We start from the raw sequence: 27,144 nt of genomic DNA, 5'->3' as shown, positions 1-27,144 counted from the left end.
TTCTGTGTAAAAGACAAATCATTCTGTTGGCCAAGTAAAGCAGTAGATTTACACAGGACGCTGATTTAATCCTCGGGCAGTTTGAAGTTCTCACAAGCCTCAGGGAGAGGAGGAAGGAGAAGCTGAAGAGGAGGAAACCTGGAATTTTATTTAACAAGATAAACACAATAAGAAGTGTGCCTAATTTTTATATTATGACTAGTTACTTAAGAGAGAACTGTAGAGAGAATGTGAAAATGGAAACAAAGGGAACAAATTGAAAGGGTAACAGAAAAAGAAGAGTACAATGTTAGGGTAAGAATGGAAGGATTGATAAACATATTTTATTCTCATTTTGTAGACTTGTATTTGCAAAATTAACTCTCCAGAGGCTTTTCTTTTTTCTTTTTTTTCCCTGAAAGGAAAGACAAAGAAGGGAGAGACAGAAAAAAATGAGAAAGGGAGAGGGAGATGGAAATAAAAATAGAAGAATGAGAGGGAAAAATAAAACTCCACCCATACAGTAGTTAACTGTAATTGATTTCTAATTTGGTATTATTAACAGTTGAATCTACAAGTGTCCTTTATCACATTGTATCTTAGTTCAATGATGAGAAGAAATTGATGAATTTTCACCAGAATCTTCAGGATATTACTGAAGATCAGCTCAGTTTGGCATCGATTCACTATATGCGCTCTCACTACCAAGAAGCTATTGATATCTACAAGCGAATCCTGCTGGATAACCGGTTTGTGCCTTACCTTTTCATCTTGCTAATTTTGATAAAATACTATTTATAGACATAATTAGTTTTGTTGAAGCCAAAGTGCCCCATGAATATAGTTTCCCACCTTGTATGTCTGCCCAGTTAGGTTTGGTAGTTAGTGCACAATTATCTTGATATGATAAAACTCTGATGTTAACTTTAAGTCTTTGGACCTTATTGTTTGAAATGCAGGCTTGTCCCACCTTCATTTACCCCACCGTGGTAGATGTCATTTCTTGGCTTCTTAATATTGAAATACAAATATATTACATTGTAAAAAAACAATTCTTCATTACTCATTATTTTTCTTCCTCTTTTGAAAGATGCATAAAATACCTTCTGACTTAATTTGCTGCAAGGATCCTTTTACATTTTGTGGTCTGAATTTGTGATTTAATAATTATGTAGGATTCTCTGGTGTGGAATTCAGAGGTATGTTTGAAATTTATAGAGATTTTATAGTTGCTTTGGGCACAGTTAGCATTATGTTTCAGAGGCAGCACTTGAACCCAAATTTTCCTGATTTGAAGGCCAGCTCTCTTTCTGCTCTATTCTGCTATCTTGCTTTTATTCCATGGGACCATAAAAATTATCCTGGTGCTCTAATTATATTTCTCTGTAGTAGTAGAATGTTTTATCCCTGCTCTTACTTCTCTTATTTCTCAGGGAATACCTTGCTCTCAATGTGTATGTGGCCCTTTGTTACTATAAATTGGATTATTATGATGTATCTCAAGAAGTGCTGGCTGTTTACCTTCAGCAAATTCCTGATAGCACCATTGCTCTCAACCTCAAGGCCTGTAACCATTTCCGTCTTTACAACGGCAAAGCAGCTGAGGTATTTTTAGAAATTTGCTTTTAACTTCATTCTTATTGAAAGTACTCTGCAAACATTTCCCAGTTGTTTAAGAACCTCTTTATAAAGAATATGTTCATATTTTTAAGTGACTTGTAATTTTGTCATTATCACAGTTATACTAAACGAAAATGTAATGATGTTTCTGTGTGTCAAGAGTTCCTGAAAGGAATTTTCATTTATGTATTTTTATTACACAAGCTTAGCAACTGTGAGTGGTTAAAGTGTATTTGATTATTGGGTTTTTTTTTTTCAGGACAATAATAATATATTGCATTTGTATAACACTGTGTTTTCAGCTTATGTTTAACAAACATTTATTAAGCATCTATTATGCAAGGTCTTGCTAGGTCTTGAGGATAAAAAGATGAAAAAAAAAAAGATCTACCTCTGAAGGATTAGCAACAATAGCCATTCACATTTCATATCTTATTCTCCCCATTATATAAATGAGGAACCTGAGGCACAAAGAGGTTCAATGACCTGCAAGGTCACACAAGCAACTTACAAGCAAGGTCTAACATGCACATAAGTATGATATACTTTGGAGTGGAGAGGGGTAAAGCAGAGATTAAGACACGGTTCTCTCGAGAAATTTGAGGGATGAGAAAATACTTTTATTTGGGAGCATTAGAGGTTTCCTGGAAGAGCTGAATCTTAAAAGAGAAAAGGACATTTCAAGAGGCTAAGATGAAGAGAATAGGCATGGGAAAGACTTTCTTTGAAGGGCAGTCAGTTCAGTTCAACAAGCATTTGTTCAGCGGCTTACTTTGTGCCCAGCATGAGGGATACAAACACACTATGCATAATGGCCTCGGGCTCCAAGGAGCTTATATTCCATTGGGGTGGGAATTTGGGGTACTGTGTGCTAAAGATTCTCAGAGTTGGAGAGGAACTGGGAACATAGAAGACAGTTTTATAAAGACTTGGAAGCAGAGAATGAATTGCACGATGCAGAGTGAGATCAGGAAACAGTTTGTAATCAGCTTAAGATACGGTGTTTATGGAGATGACTGAGGCTGACAGCTAAGTTTATGTCTTTTTACTTTGGCCATGGAAATCCATTCTGCTCTTGCCAGCTTTGCACCACCATAGTCTTCTTCCCTATTCTTGGAATAGGTTATTGGCTTTTACCTTTTGGGATCTGAAGAGTACAGACTGAGTCACTGCTTTGAGGGGACAGGGTAGAGTGACCATCATACCAGGAGCCCAAGACACAAATCTGACAGTTTATTTATATAGATTGCTTGACTTATGGGAAAACTAGGGATAATAAGGACAAGTAGAAGCTTTAAGGAATTCAGCCATCTTCTGGCTTTTTTTCTTCTCTGAAGGCTTCTTTAACTTGTATATACTCACATAGACCTAGAGAAAACTCTACATAAATAGATAAGCAGAGCACTTGAGAAATCATGGGAAGCTGCCAGAGTAGAAGTACAGTTGCCAGAAGATCTAGCAGACAGATTGTGAAGTCAAAATGGCTTCCCCCCCCTTTCTCTCTCTCTCTCTCTCTTTTTTTTAATATTTTATTTCATTTTATAATAACTTTATATTGACAAAACCCATGCCAGGGTAATTTTTTTTTACAACATTATCCCTTGCACTTGCTTCTGTTCTGATTTTTCCCCTCTCTCCCTTCACCCCCTCCCTTAGATGGCAAGCAGTCCTATACATGTTAGATATATTGCAGTATATCCTAGATACAATATATGTTTGCAGAACCGAACAGTTCTCTTATTGCACAGGGAGAATTGGATTCAGAAGCTAAAAATAACCCGGGAAGAAAAACAAAAATGCAAATAGTTCACATTCATTTCCCAATGTTCTTTCTTTGGATGTAGCTGCTAGTCAAAATGTTTTTACCATAAAGATTGTTACGACTAAAGCCACGAACCATTTAAAACTATTCCCCTACCTTTTTCTCTTTTGTTGCCATAGTTTTATTGCCATCAACATGATGTATTTCTTCTTGATTTGAGATTAGACTAGAGATAAGAATTTCTGTTGAAAACCCTATAATCATATCTTGCTGATCATATACTATTGTAAGAGAATATAGAGAAAAGAGAATGCAGTTTTAGGGATATTCTCAATATGCTCAAATCTATCTAAACTTGCAGGTTTGACATTCATAAGATTTCCATAAAAGGAAAATTGCACGTTCTTTACATTTTGATAATTATTTTGCCATTATCAAATAAACTATTATCTAAAACTTTGTTTGCCAATTTCTTGTAATACAGTGTAGCAGGGGTGGGGTTCTGTGGCGAATAGCTCTGTTCAGCCTCACCTGTCTCATTCCCTTTCCTTCTTCTCCTGCCCACTGATTTATTGCCCAAATTGATCTCCTGGCATAAGAGTCCCTTCTCTGCGATGAAAAGTGCTTTTAAAAGGTCTGTAACTATTGCTCTACTTTTTATTTCAAAACCTCTGAAAGAGATTATGTTCTGCCAATACACTAGAGTGTTACAGTTATATAACTGTTATATAGTGTCTATTATATGCCAAGTATTGTGCTAAGTGCTTTATAATTACTATTTCATTTGATCCTAATAACAACCCTAGAAGGTAGATGCTATTATTATCCCCATTTTATAGATGAGAAAACTTAGGCAAACGGGTTAAGTGACTTGTCCAGAGTCACATAGCTAGTGAAATTGAAGCTGGATTTGAACTCACTCCTGACTCTAGGCCCAAAGCTCTATCTAGTGCCATCTAACTCAATAAGAAAAAGATACAGAAATACTAACTAGGGGTTCTGTAATGGAGAGAGGTTCGTGGCCTTGATCTGTTTTATGATAAAACATTTTGACTTCCAGACCTGATCTGCCAGTTCTGACAACTATACTTTCCCTCTGGCAGCTTCCAATGATTTCTCGAGTTCTCTGCTTATCTATTTCTGTAGAGTCTTCTCTAGGTCTATGTGAGTAACTGGTTTTTCATCCACTCTGACTCCTGCTTTGCTCTCAAATTGACCTCCTTGAGTGGCAGTAATCTCTACCAGCTCTCTCTTCAGATTCAGCTACAATCCTCAGCTGGAATGTTATGGTGCTGTTTTAGAAAGATCTTTTCCTTTAGTCCTAGCAGAAGCTCCTCCAGTCCAATTCCCTTGGGGATTCAGCTGTGGGACCTGATAGCTTGCAGGTAGGAAGTGGGAAAGTAGGTCATCCTTTAGGCTTTAGTGTCTCTTTATGACAACTCTTCCTGTTAAAGGGCTGGGTCCCCATTGTAAGAGCTCGTGTTCATCCTAATTTGTGGTCATTATCCAGTATATTTCCCAAATCTGCATCTCTGTATGTCAGGTGACAACTCCAAACAGCTCTGGGGTTCAGGGTTTTCAGTTAAAAAACAATACAAAACACAACAAAACAAAACTCTCTTAGTTTTCCTAATGTTCTATGTAAATTAACAGAGAAAATATACAGAGAAAAATCTATGCCATGGGTGCAAATTTATGGTTTCTGCTAGTTGCTTAATAGTTTTTCTTGAATTTTCATATACAAACAACTCTAGGTCTCACATCCTTTACCAGGTGCAAGTGAACCAGACAAAGTTGTATATATTCTATAAAGTCCAAACCGATCCACTAGATTGTGAAAAGGTCTGCATTCTTTACAAGGGCCAAATGCATTGTGAGTGTGAGGCCCCCTTAAAATAGTCAGATTTTTATTGTTTTCCTTTACATGCTTCATCTTAGAGAAGGTATCATAGAGACAAAAGAATATCACCCTAATGAGGCTGAGGGTGAAGAGTTTTAAGCAGTAAATGGTTTGTGAAATCGACAGAGATCAGGATAGAAAAAAAGGCCATTGGAGAGGGGAGCCAAGATAGTAGAGTTCAGGCAGCAACCCAGCTGAATGCTATCAAACATTCCCCTCTAAAGAACTTTAAAATAACTTTACATTCATAAATTTATCAAAATCAGATTTTATAGCTGAAAGCCAAAAAAAGGTCAGAGTGAGACATTTTTATGGCCCTAAGGCATCTTCAGAGGTTTCAGAAGAGGTCTGTAACCCTGGATTGAGAACCAAGCTGACACATAGCTGAAGCACTAGCAGTGGACCTGGGAGGTGGCTGTGAGAGCCACAGCAAGCAGTGGCAATTTCGAGAGCTCTCAGTTCAGAGACATCGAGGTTTTGGATAACTGGTTAGAAAGAGATTACACTTTACAACACTGGGTGTAGCTGGCACTGATTGGCATCTCTATTGCCCATACACAATTCTAGGTTGCCATTCCAGTGTGGAAAAGAGTGTCTGTGTGATCATTCTCAAGGGAGCAGGAGCTCTAGTTACAGTTTCAAGATAAAGAACACTAACACTTGTGGCTGCAGGAGAGCAAGGTACCTGATCACAGCTCCAGGGCCAAGAGGAGCCCTAGGTCTTGTAGCTGCAGAGAGGAAGGGGATTTACTAGGTAAAGACCAGGTGCAGTGACCACAGTTTTCCCCAGATCACACCCCCTTGGAGGCACCAAATATCTGTAGCTCTGAAAACTGCAGCATGAAAAAGTCTGAAGCTTGGGACATGCTATCCCAACCTTAAGTGAGCAAAATCCAACTTTTGTATTAAGTTCAAAGTCGAGCAATGAGCTGGAAAAATGAGGAAACAACAAAATTTGAGCACTATAGCAGCAGGGAAGACCAACATATAAAACTCAACGCAACCATGTAAAAACAACTATAAACAAAACCTTAAAGAAAAATGTTCATTGGATCCGACTCCAACAAGAATTCCTGGAAGCATTAAAGAAAGAGATAAGAATGGTAGAGGAAAAATTGGAAAAAGAAATGAGAGTGATACAAGAAAATTAAGAAGAGAGAATTAACAATCTTATAAAAGAGGCACCCTCAAAAAGAGAAAGGTACAAAAGCTCACTTAAAAATTGGATGACTACACACCTCTCAGATTGGCTAGGATGACAGGAAAAGATAATGCTGAATGTTGGAGGGGATGTGGGAAAACTGGGACACTGATGCATTATTGGTGGAATTGTGAATGCATCCAGCCATTCTGGAGAGCAATTTGGAACTATGCTCAAAAAGTGATCAAACTGTGCATACCCTTTGATCCAGCAGTGTTTCTACTGGGCTTATACCCCAAAGAGATATTAAAGAAGGGAAAGGGACCTGTATGTGCCAAACTGTTTGTGGCAGCCCTGTCTGTAGTGGCTAGAAGCTGGAAAATGAATAGATGCCCATCAATGGGAGATTGGCTGAATCAATTATGGTATATGAATGTTATGGAATATTATTGTTCTGTAAGAAATGACCAGCAGGATGAATACAGAGAGGTTTGGAGAGACTTATATGAACTGATGCTGAGTGAAATGAGCAGGGCCAGGAGATCATTATATACTTCAACAACAATACTATATGATGATCAATTCTGATGGACGTGACTTTCTTCAACAAGGAGATGAACCAAAACAGTTCCATTTGTTCAAATGAAAAGAACCAGCTACACCCTGCGAAAGAACTCTGGGGATTGAGTGTGAACCACTACATAGCATTTCCAATCCCTCTGTTTTTGTCCACTTGCATTTTTTATTTTCTTCCCAGGTTAATTTTACCTTATTTCTAAGTCTGATTTTTCTTGTGCAGCAAAACAACTGTATATATATATATATATATATATATATATATATATATATATATATATATATATATATATATATATATACACAATATACAATTTAATATGTATACATATATTGTATTTATCATATACTTTAACATATTTAACATGTATTGGTCTACCTGCCATCTAGGGGAGGGAGTGGGGAGAAGGAGGGGAAAAGTTGGAACAGAAAGTTTTGCAAGGATCAACACTGAAAAATTACCCATTATCTTGTAAATAAAAAGCTATAATAAAAAAATTAAATTGAATAGAAGCTAATGACTCTATGGAACTTCAAGAAACATGAAACAAAGACAAAAGAATGAAAATCAACTAACTTGGAAAACAGATCAAGGGAAGATAAATTAAGAATTATTAGACTAGCGATTGGAGAAAAATAAAGTACTATTTGTCAATTAAAAAATTATTGTATGAGATAACATATATACTCAATAGGGGTATAGAAATCTATCTTCCTCTGTAGAAAAATAGGAGGGGAATGGGATATAGGAAGGGGGAGGGTGATAAAAGAGAGGACATACTGGGGAAAGGAGTGATCAGTAGCAAAACACTTTTGAGGAAGTACAGGATGAAAAAAGAGAATCAATGGGGGGAAATACAAATAGCAATAATTGTAAAAAAAATTTTCAAAGAACATTTCTCTGATGGAATATTGTTCTCTGGGAAGTGATGAGCAGAATGCTCTCAGGAAAAACAAAACAAAACCTGGAAAGTCCTTCGTGAACAAAATAAAATATACTGTATACAAAATAATATCAATGTTCTGGGATGACCAGCTGTGAATGACTTTGTTGTTCTCAGTAGTACAATCATCCACAACTACTCTGAAGGACTTAATGATAAAAGATCTTATCCATAATCAGAGAAGGAACTGAGTATGATTGAATACAGATTGAAGTATTCTCTATTTCTCTCTCTCTCTCTCTCTTTTTAACTTAATTTTTATTGAGAGTTTTAAATTTTCCTTAGGGTGAGAGATCTATGTTTTCTTTCACAACTTGACTTTTATAGAAATGCTTTGCATAACTTTACATGTACTTTTTCAGTTGTGGGTATGGATAAGGGAGAGAACTTAAAACTCCTGTTTTAAAAATAAATGTGAAAAATTTGTTTTGAATATAAAAATATTTAATTAGTTAATTAAAAAAGAATTGTTGGAATTCTTGAAAGTTTTGATAAAAAAAAGTCTAGACATTATATTTTAAAAAATTATCAAGGAAAACTGTCCTGATATCCTAGAACCAAAGGGTAAAATAGAAATTCAAAGAATCTACTGATGCACTTCCTAAAAGAAATCCCAAAATGGAAACTCCCAGGAATATTATTGCCAAATTCCAGATCAAGAAGAAAATATTACAAGCTGCCAGAAATAATTCAGACATCATGGAGTCACAGACCAGATTCACAAAAGATTTAGTGACTTCCACATTAAAAGGAATGGAGGGCTTAGAGCAAAGCTGCTGCTTTTTTTTCCTTTTTAAAGTTCATTTTCAAAACATATGCATAGATATTTTTAAATATTCACCCTTGCAAAATCTTATGTTCCAAATTTTTTTCCTCTTCCCTTTCCCCACGCCCCTCCAGACAGTAAGTAATCCAGTGTATATTAAACATGTACATTTCCTCTATACAAGTTTCCACAATTATCACGCTGCACAAGAAAAATCAAATCAAAAAGGAAAAAAAAAATAAGAAAACAAAAAAGCAATCAAGCAACAACAAAAGAAGTGAAAATGCTATGTTGTTATCCATACTCAGTCTCCACAGTCCTCTCTCTGGGTGCAGATGGCTCTCTCCATCACAAGACCATTGGAATTGGCCTGAATCATCTCATTGTTGAAAAGAGCCACATCATTATATAATCTTGCTTTTTCTCTGTATAATGTTCTCCTGGTTCAACTCATTTCACCCAGCATCAGTTCATATAAGTCTCTTTAGCCCTTTCTGAAATAATCCTAGTGATCATTTCTTACAGAACAAAAATAAGTCCATTATATTCATATATCATAACTTATTCAGCCATTCTCCAACTGATGGGCATCTACTCAATTTCCAGGTCCTTGCCACTACAAAAAAGGCTGCTTTCAACATTTTTGCACATATAGGTCTTTTTCCCCTTTTTATGATCTTTTTTGGAATACAATCTTAGTAGAGACATTGTTGGATAAAAGGGTATGCATAGTTTGGTAGCCCCTTGGGCATAGTTCCAAATTGCTCTCCAGAATGGTTAGATAAGTTTACAACTCCCAGTTTTCCCAAATCCCCTCCAATATGCATCATTATCTTTTTCTGTCATCTTAGACAATCTGAGAAATGTGTAATAGTACCTCAAAGTTTTCTTGATTTGCATTTTTCTGGTCAATAGTGATTTAGAGCATTTTTTCATATGACTAAAAAGGGTCATAATTTTTCCATCTGAAAATTGTTCATATATTTTGACCATTTATCAATTAGAGAATGGCTTGTATTCTTAAAAATTTGAATGAATTCTCTACATATTTTAGAACTGAGGCCTTTATGAGAACTCCTGGATGTAAAAATTTTTTCCCAGTTTACTACTTCCCTTCTAATCTTGTCTGCATTGGTTTTGTTTGTACAGAAATGGTTTAATTTAATATAATCAAAATTATTCATTTTCACATTCCATAATGTACTCTAGTTCTTTGGCCACTAATTCCTCCTCCATAGATCTGAAAGATTGACTATCCTCTTAGAATAAAGCTTTTTAAATTGAGTTATGACCCCATATAGTATACCTTAATTTGGGAGTTGTGAAATATCAAAAAATCAATTTTGAAAAACATTGAAGATGCTCTGCATCCTGCAGTATCCAATATTCTGCCAAGATTTCAATTTTTTGTGTAAGATTAAACAAGCACATCCATCTCATTAGTATGCAGATTTGCTTTAGTCTTGAACAAATGGTAAAATTATATATATATATATGTATATATATATATACACACACATAAAGAATTATTTTAAAACAAATTTCTTTGTAATTTATTATCAATAAATACTTGATTTGTATGTTTCTTTTATATACCTATATACTTGGGGTTGCTTAAGAATTTCTCAGGTGAAAAGGGGTCATGAGTGAAAAAAATTTTAAGAAGCTCTGAATTAAGATACAATCTTCCAAAAGGCAAAAGAGTTAAAATAACAACCAAAAATAACCTATTCAGCAAAATGGAGTATAATCCTTCAGAGGAAAAATTTAATATTAAATGAAATGGAGGATATTCAAGCACTCCTAATGAAAAGATCAGAACTGACAAAAATTTGAATTTAAAATACAAGACTAATGAAAAGGATTAAAAAATAAACATTAAAGAGTATCATAAGGGATTCAATAAGATTGAACTGTTTACATTCCTATATGGGAAACTGATACATGTAATTCCTATGCACTTTATCATTATGATAGGGGATCTACATAGCCAAAAGGTATGAGTGTAAGTTAATTATCATTGAAATGATTTCAAAAAAATTTCCTCCAGAAATGAAGAAGTGAGCAAGATTCACTAGGAGAAGAGGGAAGGGATAAGTAGAATGGAGAAAATTTTCCAACTGAGGAATATAGAGGAAGAGAATTGGAGATATGAGGGGTGAGGTGATAAAAGAAATAGTAAATTAAGGGAGTTAGTGATCAGAAGCAAAACAGAGTTTTGGTAAGGGACAGGATAAAAAAAGACAAAAATAAATAAAAGGAATTAAGATGATGGGACATAGACAGTAATCATAACTATAAATGTGAATGGGATAACCTCATACATAAAATGGAAGCAGATAATGGAATGGATTAGCAATTGTATGTTCTCTACAACAAACACACTTGAAATAGAAAGACAGTTAAAAGGTTGGAGCTGAAGTATATTTATTTTTTATTATAGCTTTATATTTATAAAACCTATGCATGGGTAATTTCTCAACATTGACTCTTGCAAAACCTTTCCAACTTTTCCCCTCTTTCCTCCCACCCTCTCACCCAGATGGCAGGTTGACCAATACATGTTAAATATGTTAAAGTATATGTTAAATCCAGTATATGTATACATATTTATATAGTTATCTTGCTGCATAAGGAAAATCAGATCTAGAAAGAAAAAAAAAACCTGAGAAGGAAAACAAAAAATCAGTTCCTACTGATCTGTAAAAAACAGAACCAGCTACACCCAGTGAAAGAACACTGGGAAATGAGTGTGTATCACAACATAGCATTTATATTCTTTCTATTATTGTTTGCTTACATTTTTGTTTTTCTTCCCAGGTTATTTTTATCATCTTTCTAAATCTGATTTTTCTTGTGTAGAAAGACAATTGTATAAATATTTATACATATATTTCTTAGCCAGGACCAAATAGTTTTGATGATCATTGTTTTATAATATAGTTTTAGATGTGGTACAGCCAGGTCATCTTTATTTGATTTTTTTTCATAAGTTCCCTTGAAATTCTTGACCTTTTGTTCTTTTAGATGAATTTTGTTGTTATTTTTTCTGGTCAGTAAAATAGTTTATTGGGAGTTTGATTGGTATAGCACTGAATAAATAGATTAGTTTAGAGAGTATTATAATCTTTATTATATTTGCTCGACTTATCCAAGAGCACTTAATATTTTCCCAATTGTTTAGATCTGACTATTTGTGTGGAAAGTATTTTATAGTTTTGGAGCTGAAGTTTGTTAAAAAAAAAAAAAAAGAAGAAGAAGAAGAAGAAGAAGCAGAAATAGTAATAATGATCTCAAATGAAACAAAAATAAATCCAATTAAAAGAAATAATTAGGGAAACTACATTTTGCTAAAAAGGTACCATAGATAATGGAGTAATACCAAAAGTTTTTATTGCAAATTTCTCTGATAAAGGCCTCATTTCTCAAATATTTTTGGGACCTGAGTCGGTGAACCAGTCCCCAAATGATAATCAAAGGATTGCAGGCAGTATTCAAAATAATAAATCAAAGCTATTTATGTCATATGAACAAATGCTCTTAAGTCATTATTGATTAGAGAAAGGCAAATTTAAACAACTCTGAAGTAGCACCCCAAACCAATCAGAAATGACAAGTACTGGAAGGAATGAGGGGAAAATAGGCATACTAATAAACTATTGATGATTTGTGAAGTGGTCTAGCCATTCTATAGAATAACTTGAAATTATGTCTAAGGCGCTATAAAGCTGTTTATTCTTTATCTTTGACCAAGCAATACCACTACTAGAGGAGAAATCCATTAGTTGGAGAATAGCTGAACAAGTTGTGGCATATGATTGTGATGGAGTACTATTGTGCTACTGAGAAATGATGTTGGAGAAAGATCTATACGAATTGATGCAAAGTGGGAGATCATCAGATACAATAACAAGAATGTATTATGAAAAATTTGTCTACTCTGATCAGTAACAATGATCTTAAGTCAATTTCAAATGGCTCCTAATGAAAAAATGCTATCCACCTCCAGAGAAAGAACTGATAAATTCTTAGTGCAAACTGAAGTGTAATTTTTTCTTGCTTTCTTTTGAGCAATATAGCTAATATGGAAATGTGTTTTGTATGATTTCACATGTACAATTAATTAATATAATTTTGCTTGTTTTCTTAGTGGGAGGGGAAGAGTCATAAGGAGAGAATTTGGAACTCAAAATTTAGAAAGTAAAGAATGCTAAAGTTTATTAAATAATATTTTAAATGATTAAATAGAAACCTTCATAGGTGATTTTGTAACTTATTCTTTTATGGCAGCCATTGGATTTTATGATTAGGAGTTAGTTGGTTGTTAATTTTAAGCAGTTTCAGTAGAGTTGTAGAGGGAAAAAAAACAGATCATAAGATTTTAGGTAATAAGTGATGAGAAAATGAAACACAAGGATAGATTACTCTTTCAAGAAGTTTGATATTGACATGGAGAGCGAATGAAGATCAAGCTAGAAGCTAGTCTGGTAGATTGGAATCTCAGAAGGTATCAAGGTAATAGATGTAAAGGTTACAACTTCCTTGGTGAGAAGGAAGGATACTTCTCTGAAACAGGTGAGGAGAGAATGCTTGAATCAATAGAAATAATTAAGGTCTGCAGAGATAATAGAAACATTGAAGATGATTGGGGAGTAGCATTATAGGAAATACCTATATTTTGTGGGTAAAACTAAGAAGGCAATGGGTATTAGCAAGTATAACAGAATGGAAATCATTTTAGGCAAATTATTCTAGGAAACATTGTTGATATAGCTGATCACAGGGGTCTAGGTTGATTAATGAGATAGAGAGAGAAGGAAACTGATGGACAAAAGAATAATGAATGGTTGAAGAAATATTGAGATTTTGACTGCATTAATATACAGGTCCAGGTGTGCAATTAAATTAAAAAAGAAGAATTCTATCTAGTTCCAGCTCTGCTACTTACTAAACATATAACCTCAGTTTTCTTACCTATAAAATGGGGACATTTTATACTTCTCAAGGTTACTGTGTTTGTCTACACATAGATAAATATGTGTATATACATACATATACCCACACACATAAATAAGATAATATGCATGAAAGCACATTGTAAAGCATTATGAGGATATAATAAGGGAGTGAGGAAATAAAGTATTGGTTATACATTTTTATGATTTTCTTAATTATGTCTTTTTAAAAAATTTTAGGCAGAACTCAAGAGCCTGATGGATAATGCCTCCTCTTCCTTCGAATTTGCCAAGGAACTTATCAAGCACAATCTGGTAAATAATGGATTCAAATCTTGAATGAATTGGCTTCCATTCTATTGTAGTACATTTTACTCTATAAAAGAATGTGTGCAGAAAATTTCTTTTTTTTTTCAATAAATAAGAATTTATTAAGCTCTGTCATATGCCAAGCACAATGCTAAGTATTTTTGATACATAGACAACAATAAAACAGCACTTCAAATTAAGGAGCTTATATTTTGTCAGGGAAGAGAGAGAGATAGAATATATATATGTATATATAGAATATATATACACTCATGTATACATATATATTTATATACACACATAAATATGTGCAGGAAATTTCATCAGTGAATAGCATTCTACTATAAACCAAGAAACTAATAAATTTGCATTGAATGATTTACTGTGGGGAGGGGGAATATAAAAGAAGTATTAATACATAGTTTACTTACCTTAAGAACCTTTTAGTCTTGTGGTGATTATGTACACAGAAAATAATTAGACAATTTAAGGAAGAGAATAGTAGCAGATGCTAATTATAGAGAGATCAATGTAGGTTGGAGTAATTAAAGAAGGCTTCATCATAGGGATAGAATTTGAAAGGGGTAAGATTTGGAGAGGAATAAAGATGCATTTCAAGAAAAGAAATGGCATAATCAGAGGGACAGAGGAAAGATTAACAATAATATCCTTTATAAGATGATAGTAAGTATATTTGGTTTATATGTGGGAAATAAAACTGAATAATAAATTGGGATCAAATTATGGTATCTTTTTTAAACAATAAGCAATGGGGTTTACAGCAATCCTATAACAGAGGGCCATTATAGATTCTTGAATAGACAATGACAGGAGGTTTATTTAAGAAGGCTAATCCAATAAGGTGTCAGGTAAACTGACTTCATGTGAGCCTGAAACCAGGAACCCCAGTTAGAAAGTCCTAGTGGAAACTCTTGGAAGCAGTAGTGAAGTGAAGGGTCAAATTAGTGTTTTTGCAATATGAATAGAGAGGGATAGATACAAGAATCATTACAATATTATTTGGTAATTGGTTAGATCTGGGAGGTATGGAACTTAAAGAGTTTGGCTGCAGCTGAAACCATCATATTGAAAGTGTACTCTTAAAAGTGATTGGTACCTTTATCCTAAACACAAATGTAAACTTTTCTCAGTCCTCATATTCTTATATATTTGATACTTCAGTGACAATTTCTTTAGAATGGTGAAATTATGAAACTGACATGGAACCTAAAAATGAATTTGTTCAGCCACTTCTTTTTTAGATCAGGAAAGTGAAATGCAGAGAAATTAAGTAAAATTTGTATATCACTAAACTTGTTAGTGGCAGAGAAGATAGTCAAATCCAAGTTTTATGATTCCTACACTAGATTATTGCTCCATGACAAATTAAATAACAACCCCAAAAGGTAGCAAAAAAAGATATGTAGTTATAGATAATTAATTTCCAAATTATTTTCATAAACTGTTCTATAAATTCAGAGGAGAATATAAGAAAGTAACCTCGGGAGGAAGATTTCATTGGCAAGTTGGGACTTGAACAGGGCTTAGAAAGAGGGGTAAAATTTCAGTATGTAGAGAGGAATAGGAAGAACATTCTAGAATAAAGAAATGGTAATATGTAAGGGCACAGAGGTAAGAAAGCATAAACTCTAGATAATTGTAACTTAAGCAGTTTGGTTGATGATAAAAGTAAAAAAAGATGTTGAGGCTAATGATGAACCTAAAACATTGCATTGAGACTATATTGGTGAATAATATGAGATAAATTACCAGAGTCTGAGAGATAGAACATGGACAACTGCAGATTGGATAACAGATTAAGGAATTTATTCTTTAAACTATAGAATTTGGAGTTTCATTGCAAATTTTTGAGTGGTAAAGTGATATGAAATGAGGGCAATGTTTCAGGAAGATTACTCTAACCTAATTTTGTAGATTGGTTCAAAATGTAAAATAATAAGAACAGGAAGACTAGGTAGAAGGCTATTTGTTTCACTGGGCCAGACATGAAATAAGGATTTTTTTTTTAAGTTAAGGATAAAAATAGAAAAGGATAAGTGCAAAAGATATTGGGAAAAATTAATGTTGTATTGAGTATGGAGGAAATACAAGGACTTGTAACTTTGTACTTATGTAACTAAAAAAAATAATGGTATCATTAATATAAGTTGGGAGGGGTAGTAATTTTGAGATCATCATGAGATGGAAATGAGGAAGGTTAGAATTGGAAATACAGATTTGGGAGTCATCCTTCTATAGCTGGTAGTTTTTAAAAAGCAGGAATTTTCATACCAATACTATGGAGTATATTATCAGAAGTCTAGAAGACATATTTTTTATACATGTAATTTTTATTGACAACTTCTGTTTTAGTACAATTGAATAACTTCTCATAAAGTGACAAAAACTAAGAAATACTGGATTACTTAAAGTTTGGCAGCTCGTATCTCCATTTGCAATGAATATAAAACCTTTTAAAAGTAAACTCAATTAGTAAATTTATAATTTTTTCTGAACAAACTACATTTTAAATACAAATTTTATTTTGATTAATACTGATATGTACTTGGTACATTCATCTATTTAGATAGATGAATAGTAGCATAAGATAAAAATTTAAGTTTATTTAAACTGAAACCAACCAATTTATAGGATATTTTGAAAGTAAATTCCACTACTTATTGACAGTCCCACTCCAGAAGATATATATATTGATTTTAAAGAAGCACCCACATAATTTTTAATAAACTAAAATTTTAGAGTAGAGTAAAATTGCCATTCATTTCTTCCCTAACAATGTTAGAGTTCCAGCCTAGAAATCATCTAAAGCAAAAATCTTTAAAGTTTTCCATCTCAAGGTTAAGTGTGGTAGCAGAACTTGATACTAGAACCTACATTTTTTCTCATTTGTCTAAAAGGCTTTTCTTACCAAACATAATCATTCTATGATCAAATCAAGTTTATAGTATTTTTTTCTGTTCCTGAATTACCAAAGTAACTTTAGATATATAAGAGACTTTTTTGTTTAATTTTTTCCCCTTATCCTCACATTTTTATTTATGTTATGCCACAGTTCTCTTTAACTGTCCTGATTAAGTTTCCCTGCACTAGTTTTCCTTGTCTCAGTTTCCTTAACTATTCTGTCTCAATCCCCTAAATTGTAAATCCCTCTCTGGGCCACTAAGACTGAGGACCATTTGCTCTAAGGTTATAAAGTAGCAAGACAAACAAGAGAGTAGACCTCCTGACTCTTCTGTCCTCAAGAATTTACAATATCCCTCTAAAATATTCCAAAATACCTCACTGATATCTTTATTTCTGTGTATTCAGACATCCTGTCTCTGGGTTTTTAGGATTTATGGCCTCCCCTATCCTGACAGAAGTTTTCCCGTGCTTCTTACCCCTTCCTTTGCTTAGAGAAAAAGTATTTAAGAAGTTGGGGTTGCTCCATTCATTGCTGGAAGCTGGTGGCTATATGCTTGATGCTGTTTGCTGGATTCTTTGAGATGACAGTCTCCTCCAGCCCTGGGACCAACATAGATTCCTTGGTCCCAGTATATCTTTATCTCTGTCTGACTGGATAATTTGAGACGAGAGTCCTGTCCAGTCAATTATACTCTCCCATTAATAAAATATTAAAAACTCTCTAATCTCTCTCCTGCCTCAATTTCTCCATCATTACATTTATCTCTTCCAAAAGTCTATCCCTTTCTAGGGCTTTATAATTTCCATATATTTTATATTCCTAATTCTTAAACAGGAGTGAGTCTGGGCCACAGATAATTATTTTACCATCTACTTCAAACCATTTCCAACTGTGGATAGACAGAAAACAGATAATTTTTTTAACTTATTGGATAGTAGGGAGGAATAGATGGAGAAATAAGAAAGAAAATTGTCCTAGGAGTTTTGACTTTATTTTGTTTCTCATATACTTATTTAAATTTTTGTAAATAGTTTCTAAAAGTTTAGGGTGAACTTTAAAAAATGAAACATTTTGACAGGACAAAAAGTTTACAAAAAAAAAGCAACAAAAGCTAAATAATAATCAGTTTAAATAATTCATAAACAATTTCCCCACAAATTTAAGTATCTGAAGTTAATTTAGATACTATTTCTCCAGGAATATGCAGTAATTCTTTCTCCACTCTAGCTATCCCAGCATCCCCTCCTTCCAAGCCTATACTTGCTGCTGGCTTAACATGACTTCTTTCTTTGTAGGTTGTTTTCCGAGGTGGTGAAGGTGCTTTGCAGGTTTTGCCTCCCTTGGTTGATGTTATTCCTGAGGCTAGACTAAACTTAGTCATTTACTATCTTCGCCAGGGTAAGGAAATAATTCGTCTTAATCTTGTTTGAACTTGGGAGGACTTTCAAACTATTTAAAATCTGATCTTAAACAGATCTAATTCTTTAGTTTTTAAAGCCATCCCTAACATTAACCTTGCTTGTAAGGTTTTTTTTTTTTACATATGACTTTTATGATAAACTGTTCATTTCAAGTAATTAATCTATTCCTTTTCCCCCCAATTGACTCCTGAGAATAATATGTCTTTAGCACTTGATAACTTGATTTAAATGCAAATATGACTTGAATTTCTGTTTTGACTGGTATTTGACTGGCTCTTCTTTTTATTTTTTTTTTATTTTTTATTTTTATTTATTTATTTTTAAATAACTTTTTATTGACAGAACCCATGCCAAGGTAATTTTTTACAACATTATCCCTTGCACTCACTTCTGTTCCGATTTTTCCCCTCCCTCCCTCCCTCCACCCCTTCCCCCAGATGGCAGGCAGTCCTTTACATGTTAAATAGGTTACAGTATATCCTAGATACAATATATGTGTGCAGAACCGAACAGTTCTCTTGTTGCACAGGGAGAATTGGATTCAGAAGGTATAAATAACCTGGGAAGAAAAACAAAAATGCAAGCAGTTTATATTCATTTCCCAGTGTCCTTTCTTTGGGTGTAGCTGCTTCTGTCCATCCTTGATCAATTGAAACTGAATTAGATCTCTTTATCAAAGAGATCTGCTTCCATCAGAATACATCCTCAAACAGTATCGTTGTTGAGGCATATAATGATCTCCTGGTTCTGTTCATTTCACTTAGTATCAGTTCATGTAAGTCTCTCCAGTCCTCTCTGTATTCATCCTTCTGGTCATTTCTTACAGAAAAATAATATTCCATAATGTTCATATATCACAATTTACCCAACCATTCTCCAATTGATGGGCATCCATTCATTTTCCAGCTTCTAGCCACTACAAACAGGGCTGCCACAAATATTTTTGGCACATACAGGTCCCTTTCCCTTCTTTAGTATCTCTTTGGGATATAAGCCCAGTAGAAACACTGATGGATCAAAGGGTATGCACAGTTTGATAACTTTTTCTGGCTCTTACTTCTTTGAAGAGAGTTAAGAAAACTTAGATGGATATTGCTTGTCCTTTTCTTTCTGCCCACCTTTATTGTTCTTTTTTTCTTTGTCTTTACCACCCTCCCCCTCTTTTTATTTTTGCCATTTCCTCTCCCATCTCTCTTTTCTCTTCTAAATATAAATAAGAGAGTGTCCAAGGAACTTCTTCAGCCCTAATAGGTTCCTGGCCTTGTACCTATCTATTCATGGGAGGTGTGTGACTAGCAAATTTAACTATCATTATGATGGCAAAGTCACATTTCTGTATTCATCTTATATACCTCAACTTCTCAAATATATCAGAGGAAGAAAATGTCAGATAAAAAGAGGACAAAAAAGGCTTTTGTAAGATGTTAAGATGAAGAGAAGGTCACAGATCGGGTAAATAAAGAAGAGAGAACAAAGTAATAGAAAAACAGAAAGGAAAAAAACAAAGGAAAATTTTGTTCTCCTCTTACTTTATTCTCTCTCTTTCACCAGATTATACAATATCTTTTTTCCACTTATTTTAAGTTTTTTAAACTCTCTAATCCAGTTAGAATTTATTGTAGTGTTTAGTGATCGTTAACATGGCATGCTAGGATGGACTCACACTTAACACCGTACACCAAGATAAGATCAAAATGGGTCCATGGGTCCATGATTTAGGCATAAAGAACGAGATTATAAATAAATTAGAGGAACATAGGATAGTTTAGTTCTCAGACTTGTGGAGGAGGAAGGAATTTGTGACCAAAGATGAACTAGAGATCATTATTGACCACAAAATAGAAAATTTTGATTATATCAAATTAAAAAGCCTTTGTACAAATAAAACTAATGCAAATAAGATTAGAAGGGAAGAAACAAATGGGAAAACATTTTCACATTTAAAGATTCTGATAAAGGCTTCATTTCCAAAATATATAGAGAATTGACTCTAATTTATAAGAAATCAAGCCATTCTCAATTGATAAATGGTCAAAAGATATAAACAGACAATTTTTCAGATGATGAAATTGAAACTATTTCCACTCATATGAAAGAGTGCTCCAAATCAGTATTGATCAGAGAAATGCAAATTAAGACAACTCTGAGATACCACTACACACCTGTCAGATTGGCTAAGATGAAAGGAAAAAATAATGATGAATGTTGGAGGGGATGCGGGAAAACTGGGACACTAATGCATTGTTGGTGGAGTTGTGAATGAATCCAACCATTCTGGAGAGCAATCTGGAATTATGCCCAAAAAGTTAGCAAACTGTTCATACTCTTTGATCCAGCAGTGCTACTACTGGGCTTATACCCCAAAGAGATACTAAAGAAGGGAAAGGGACTTGTATGTGCCAAAAATGTTTGTGGCAGCCCTGTTTGTAGTGGCTAGAAACTGGAAAACAAATGGATGCCCATCAGTTTGAGAATGGTTGGGCAAATTGTGGTATATGAATGTTATGGAATATTATTGTTCTGTAATAAATGACCAGCAGGATGAATACAGAGAGGCCTGGAGAGACTTACATGAACTGATGCTAAGTGAAATGAGCAGAACCAAGAGATCATTATATATCTCAACAACGATACTGTGTGAGGATGTATTCTGATGGAAGTGGATTTCTTCGACAGAGAAGATCTAACTCAGTTTCAATTGATCAATGATGGACAGAAGCAGCTATATCCAAAGAAAGAACACTGGGAAATGAATGTAAACTGTTTGCATTTTTGTCTTTCTTTCCGGGTTATTTTTACCTTCTGAATCCAGTTCTTCCTGTGCAACAAGAGAATTGTTCAGTTCTGCAAACATATATTTTATCTAGGATATACTGTGACATATTTAACATGTATAGGACTGCTTACCATCTGAGGGAGAGGATAGAGGGAGGGAGGGGAAAAGTCAGAACAGAAGTGAGTACAAGGGATAATGTTGTAAAAAATTACCCTGGCATGGGTTCTGTCAATAAAAAGTTATAATTATTTAAAGAAAAATAAATTGTAGGCACAACATGCACATGTGCAGTTATTAGGGGGAAGTAAGTTCTTTTTTTTTCTAATAAAGATTCAATCACTGATTAATTCTTTTTATACCAAGGTAGTCTGTGATATGACTGAGCTTTTGGGTAATAAATGAAACACAGTCTGCTGCTGTCAAAATAGAGAATGTATGAAGTAATAAATAGGTTTTGTAGAGAAAAAAAAAAACCCATGGTATACTGGAGAGAGAATGATTTTAGTGCCACTCCAAATTGATAGCAAGTCTTATATCCAGCATGGATTAGCCACATAACTCTGATGTTATGAGCCAGAACTCTGAAACAAGGATTCTTATAAGGTGTTAAGTCAGTGGAACTGATAAAGACAATGGTTATAGTTTTGCATGGTGCTTAATAGTTTTCTAGTTCAGTACATGTAATTAGTACTTAATACAGTTCCACAAGATTCACACCTATGATAATGGAGTATATAACACCCAGTAAGGACTGGACAAGATTCATTTCCACTTCCAGTCAGGGTCCTGGTGGCTCTCCTGGGGGACTGAGAGGCTCGGATTCAGAGCCAGGGAAGAGAAGCAGACTGGAGGCTGAAGCACAAGCCCTGGAACTCAAGATTCATTCATCCCATCTCACACCCTGTGGTGGCAGACCTGTCATCCTGCATTTTCTCCACTGAGACCAAGACTCTGGAAGGCCTCTAAGAAAGCTAGCTGAAGCCCCAGGCAAGGAGACAAGACTTTGAAGGAGATAAAAAAAGAATTTGGACTTTGGACTTTAACACCTGCCAATTCTTGTGGTGATTACTTTGACTGAAAAAAAGGCTGCCCCAAAGACCTCCAGAAAACCAAAAGAACATTACACTCTGACATAGTAGAAACCCCATTTTTTTTCAAGAAATTCCCAGGTCACCTGGGTTTAGGAATGATGTAGTTGGATCCTCAGATTATCTCACTTTGGGAATGTAGCCATGAGAATGATGTGGCCCAATCTTGGAGAATAAGTTTGAAAGAAAGGGAATTGGGCCTGATATCTTTATTTCACCAAGCATCATGACTCCTTTGAAATCATCTTGGCTCATTGTATGGTTCAGAATGGCTAAGTGATTTACAGGTGATCCCCATACAATATTGTTACTATGTATAATGTTCTCCAAGTTCTGCTCACTTCATTTTGCAACAGTTTGTATTTTTCTAGGCTTTTCTAAAACTGCTCTGCTCATCATTTCTGATAGCACAATAGTATTCTATTACAATCATACACTATAACTTGTTCAGTTGTCCAAATGATGAGCATCCCCTCAATTTTCAATTCTTTGCCACCACAAAAAAGAATTTCTATACATTTTTGTACATGTGGACCTTTCTCCTTTTTTAAAAAAAATTTCTTTGGGATAGGGACTTAATAGTGATATTGCTGGATCAAAGGCTATACACAGTTTTGCAGTCTTTGGGCATAGTTCCAAATTGCTCTCCCAAATGATTGGATCAATTCATAACTTCATCAACAGTGCTTTGGTGTCTCAACTTTCTCACATCCCCTCCAACATTGGCTATTTTCCCTTTATGTCATGTTAGCTAGTAAGACAGGGTTTCTTAACCTAGGATCTATTAACTTGGATGGGAAAAAAATACAGCTTTATTTCTACTAACCTGTAACTAAAATTTAGCATTTCCTTCAGTTCTGAATGACACACTCCACCAGTGTTAGACTACAAGAAGTTATTATTGAGTGGATTCTGCTCTCTTCACTCTGGTGAAGTTTCTACAAGTTTTCCCAGCTGAAAGGGACAAAAGATATGTTTTACCATGTAACTATTATATAGCTATGTTTTATATATATATGTGTATATATATATATATATATGCATATATATATACACACACACATATATATGTAACTATATATATATAAAATATATAACTTTATTACTATATAACAAAAATATGTTTTTCTATATAACTATTTGAAACCAAAACATGAGTTAATGTACTAAATAATTTTTTACATTGGCACTTGCTGAGTTCTCAATAAGAAAGAAAAAAATGAGGAAGCTAAATTTTAAAATATAGAAGTATATTGTTAAATGTGAATGCATAATAGGATAATGTGGGATTTTTTTCACTTAGTGTTCAACAGATACTTGTTGAACTTCTATTGTCTAAGTCATGTGTATTATGGTAGGTCCTAAGAAGATAATCAAAGTTATATAATACTCACACTTAGGTGATACACTACTGTATAATAGATCCACTGGACTAAGTCCATGACAGAACATGTTGAATGCTTGGAAGCAATAAGGCTCAATTATTGTGTTATTAAAAGAAAATAAAAATTTTAATTATTGATTGGCTGATCATGAGGTATAGCTTATTCTTTTAGACATTGTGTCATTCTTAAAAAGTAATTAACAAGTCTTAATAGTAATTCATGAGAAGCCAGATGATATATGTCATATAACATTGCTAGAATTAATCATTTTATAATTATTAACCAAATCCTGGAACAATAAGAAGAAATATTATTGTAAATAAATGGCCAACTAATAACAGGTTTTTCTATAACCAATTAAAAAATGGTTAGCATGTACATAGTAACATGAAGTCTCTCTCCTTTTAATAAGCAATATAATATCAGTTTCTGATTTTGGTTTTCAGTGCTTACCCCATTCTGACTATGACCTTTAAACTTTAGATAGTTTAAACTTTAAGTTACACAGGCATAAATCTGCACTAAGACTTTGAGGACAGCTTGTATTTTAAACTTTTGTATATCCTTTTAGGCAAAGTGGATTATTCTATTCTTGTTCTTACCTCTTTTCTCAGTGCCTTAAATTATGTCTTCCTCTCCTCTTTGCCTGTAATGGAGTATTCATTATTCTCTCACCATCTCTCTGTCTTGGGAAGTCCTTCCCTTCTATGGATCCAATCAAATTGAACCTCCCTGAAGGCTTTTCCTCCATCCTATTCAATAGCTTAAAAGATTCACTCCAGACTTACATTTTAATAACATTTTGGGTTTTCCTTCTCCCACTTTGCCTTATAAGAGAGTTATTTAAATACATCTCTCCCCTTCCCATTAAATTGTAAGCTCCTTCTTTGTATTTCTACTACCTAGTACAACACCTTGCCCAGAGCGGGCACTTCATAAATATTTTTATTGAATTTATTTCTGTTGCTTTGAAATCAGCATATAATCTGAAAAATTTGATGAGATTTTTCAAAACCAGGATGCCAAGTAATCTCTATGAGGTGTTTGTTAGCTTATCTTTACAATAAAAGGACTATATGAGGTGATCTCTTTTTGAGCTTTAGAACCCTGGTTCTGAGTGATTTTACTGCAAATTGTTATGTGGGCTTTGAAGCAGAGCCATTTATTCAGGGTCATTATATTTAATTCTTAATCTCTCAAGAATGTTTTAGTATAAGAGGAACTATCTAGAATTCATTCTGACTAATTTTCTTGGTCTTTCAGATGATGTACAAGAGGCTTATAACTTAATTAAAGATCTAGAACCTACAACTCCTCAGGTAATTGATTGTATTTTCTTTTCTCACTACTTATAGCCTATTGAAAATCAGTGGAACTTAATCCTCGTGACTCAGAGATGTTATGGTCAGAATCAAAGAGATCAAAGACAGGGAGAAAAAAAACAAATGTACTAAAATATTTATAGCTACATCTTTTTGGAGCAAAGAATTGGAAAGAAAGTGAGTGCCCATCATGGTGAATGACAGCAAATTATGGCATATGAATATAGTAGAATATTATTGAGCTGAAAAGAATGACAAAAGGGAAAGAAGAAGAAAAAAGTAAGAGTGCCAATTAGCATTTTTAAATACCCAGAAGAGAGTAGAAGGATTTTTAGAAGAAGTCTTAGGAAGTTCATAAGGAATAAGGCATTTTTGGCACTGTTCTGTTTTATATATTTTTTAAAACAAGAAAGCATATATATGATAGAAGTTCACAGCTTTATATATGATACTGTATTTCTGTTCTTTGCAAGTGTTCATGCTTGCTGATAATTTGTCAGTATCTTATAGTTTTATGTTTTGTTTTATTATATATATATGTGTGTATATATATATTATGTTTTATAATAAAGACAATTTAAAAAAAATCAAGAGAGCTTGAAAAAGGTAAACTGAAAGGCTCATGAAAAGAGATTCTAGGTTGAGAATTGCCAGAAGAGATGTGTATACTAATTTAGAAAACAATTTTCCTGAAATGTAGAAATGTTAAGAGGTGAGTATCCTGGGCTTTTTATTGACCTACTTTGCACCTGCCTGGTTTTTCAAAAGGACAAGGGTATAAAGATTTGTATGTTTATAGCAGTGATGAGCCCAAAAATTATAGTACACAAAGAAATTCACAAATAGAAAATGTGGATTTTTAAACCACATAGAAGCCAGGCCAGTGATATACCAAGTTTGGTAAGTTTCAATATATCCAAATCTATTTTCCTATTTTGAGGCATTTTGAATCAAAATAGCCCATATATCAGCTGGTTAGGACTTTTTAGTGACAGTACTAAAAAGTGTAACCCAAGTGATATTGGAACAGATCCTATTATGTGCACTTTGAACAATAGTTATAAAAAATTAAGTATTAAATGTAATCTAGATACTCTTAAATATGTTCTACTAAAGCTTAGTGTCACTGTTACCTGTACAAATAGTGTATATTAGCATGTAGATACATTGTCTCTTGGGAACTGGACTAAAAACGCCTAAGTATCTCTTGGGTATTTATTGCTAGAACTAGGTAAAAAGAACATACTAGGTTAGAAGGATTATCGAAGATATTAAAATTGAATTTGAAAGATCCTATCTTAACCCAGGGACAGCTATATGGCGCAGTAGATAAAGTGCTTACCCTGCAGTCAGGAGTATGAGTTCAACTCTATCCTCAGATACTTATTAACTGCGTCTCTGGGCAAGTCAATTAACTCTGTTTGCCTCAGTTTCCTCATCTGTAAAATGAATTGGAAAAGGAAATGGCATATTACTCCATTATCTTTGCCAAGAAGACTCCAAATGGAATCACAGAAAGTTGGATGTAATTGAAATGCCTCAAACAATCCCATCATGCCTTTATTATCTTTACTAAAATAATATTCTGTATTTGTAGGAATACATCCTCAAGGGAGTAGTTAATGCAGCTCTTGGACAAGAAATGGGTTTGGTGAGTCTAAATACTCTGGTATTTATGACATTATAGATTTGTAGTAGATAGAAAGGATGACTATAAGGTTCTTTTGCAGTTGAAGGTGGTTTTCAAAATGAGCATATTCTGTAATACCATTCATTCTGTATATCTATCATCAGCCTACATTCAAGGTATTTTGGACTATTTAGCAAACAATTACTGCTTTCCCTTGATACTGAGAATTATCATTTTGCGTTCATGCTATATCCATAATCATTGCTCTTATCAAGCAAGATCATATGATAGTTTTATAGTTCCTCCCCACACCCCAGTTTGTTTTTAATCATGCAGCCACTAAAAATTTTAAAAATTGTTCAAATATCTTAGCAAAACTATGGCATATGTTAGATGATGAGGGTAATATTAACTCTATGTAAAAACCCTTTGCTTTTCTGGTACTTTTCTTATATGTATAAGACTTTATGTATAATAATATTTTAATATATGTAGCAATTAATACTTTTCAAAGCTCTTATGCACTGTAATTTTTTATGTTTTTGTTTATTCATAGAATAATGATGTTGATAATGATAATGTATAGATATAAACACATACTTAGCTTCATTTGGTTGAAAGTACAATCCTTTTTCAAAAACAGG

General features: G+C 33.8%; 1 protein-coding gene across 2 annotated transcripts in view; it reads left to right on the top strand.

The window, feature by feature from the left end:
- Positions 1–27,144, top strand: part of IFT56 (intraflagellar transport 56) — a 66,922-nt gene that overhangs the window by 19,958 nt on the left and 19,820 nt on the right. For both annotated transcript variants that reach the window (XM_052001482.1, XM_052001483.1), the window contains exons 6-11: positions 583–728; positions 1,413–1,584; positions 13,884–13,958; positions 18,174–18,276; positions 24,812–24,867; positions 26,468–26,521. In XM_052001482.1, the coding sequence (XP_051857442.1) occupies positions 583–728; positions 1,413–1,584; positions 13,884–13,958; positions 18,174–18,276; positions 24,812–24,867; positions 26,468–26,521 (606 nt within the window). The remainder of the gene's footprint in view (positions 1–582; positions 729–1,412; positions 1,585–13,883; positions 13,959–18,173; positions 18,277–24,811; positions 24,868–26,467; positions 26,522–27,144) is intronic.

Source organism: Antechinus flavipes, chromosome 5 (assembly GCF_016432865.1).
Source record: "Antechinus flavipes isolate AdamAnt ecotype Samford, QLD, Australia chromosome 5, AdamAnt_v2, whole genome shotgun sequence".
NCBI lineage: Eukaryota > Metazoa > Chordata > Mammalia > Dasyuromorphia > Dasyuridae > Antechinus > Antechinus flavipes.
The sequence above is the reverse complement of the archived record's forward strand: the minus strand, read 5'-3'. Positions and strand labels throughout refer to the sequence as shown.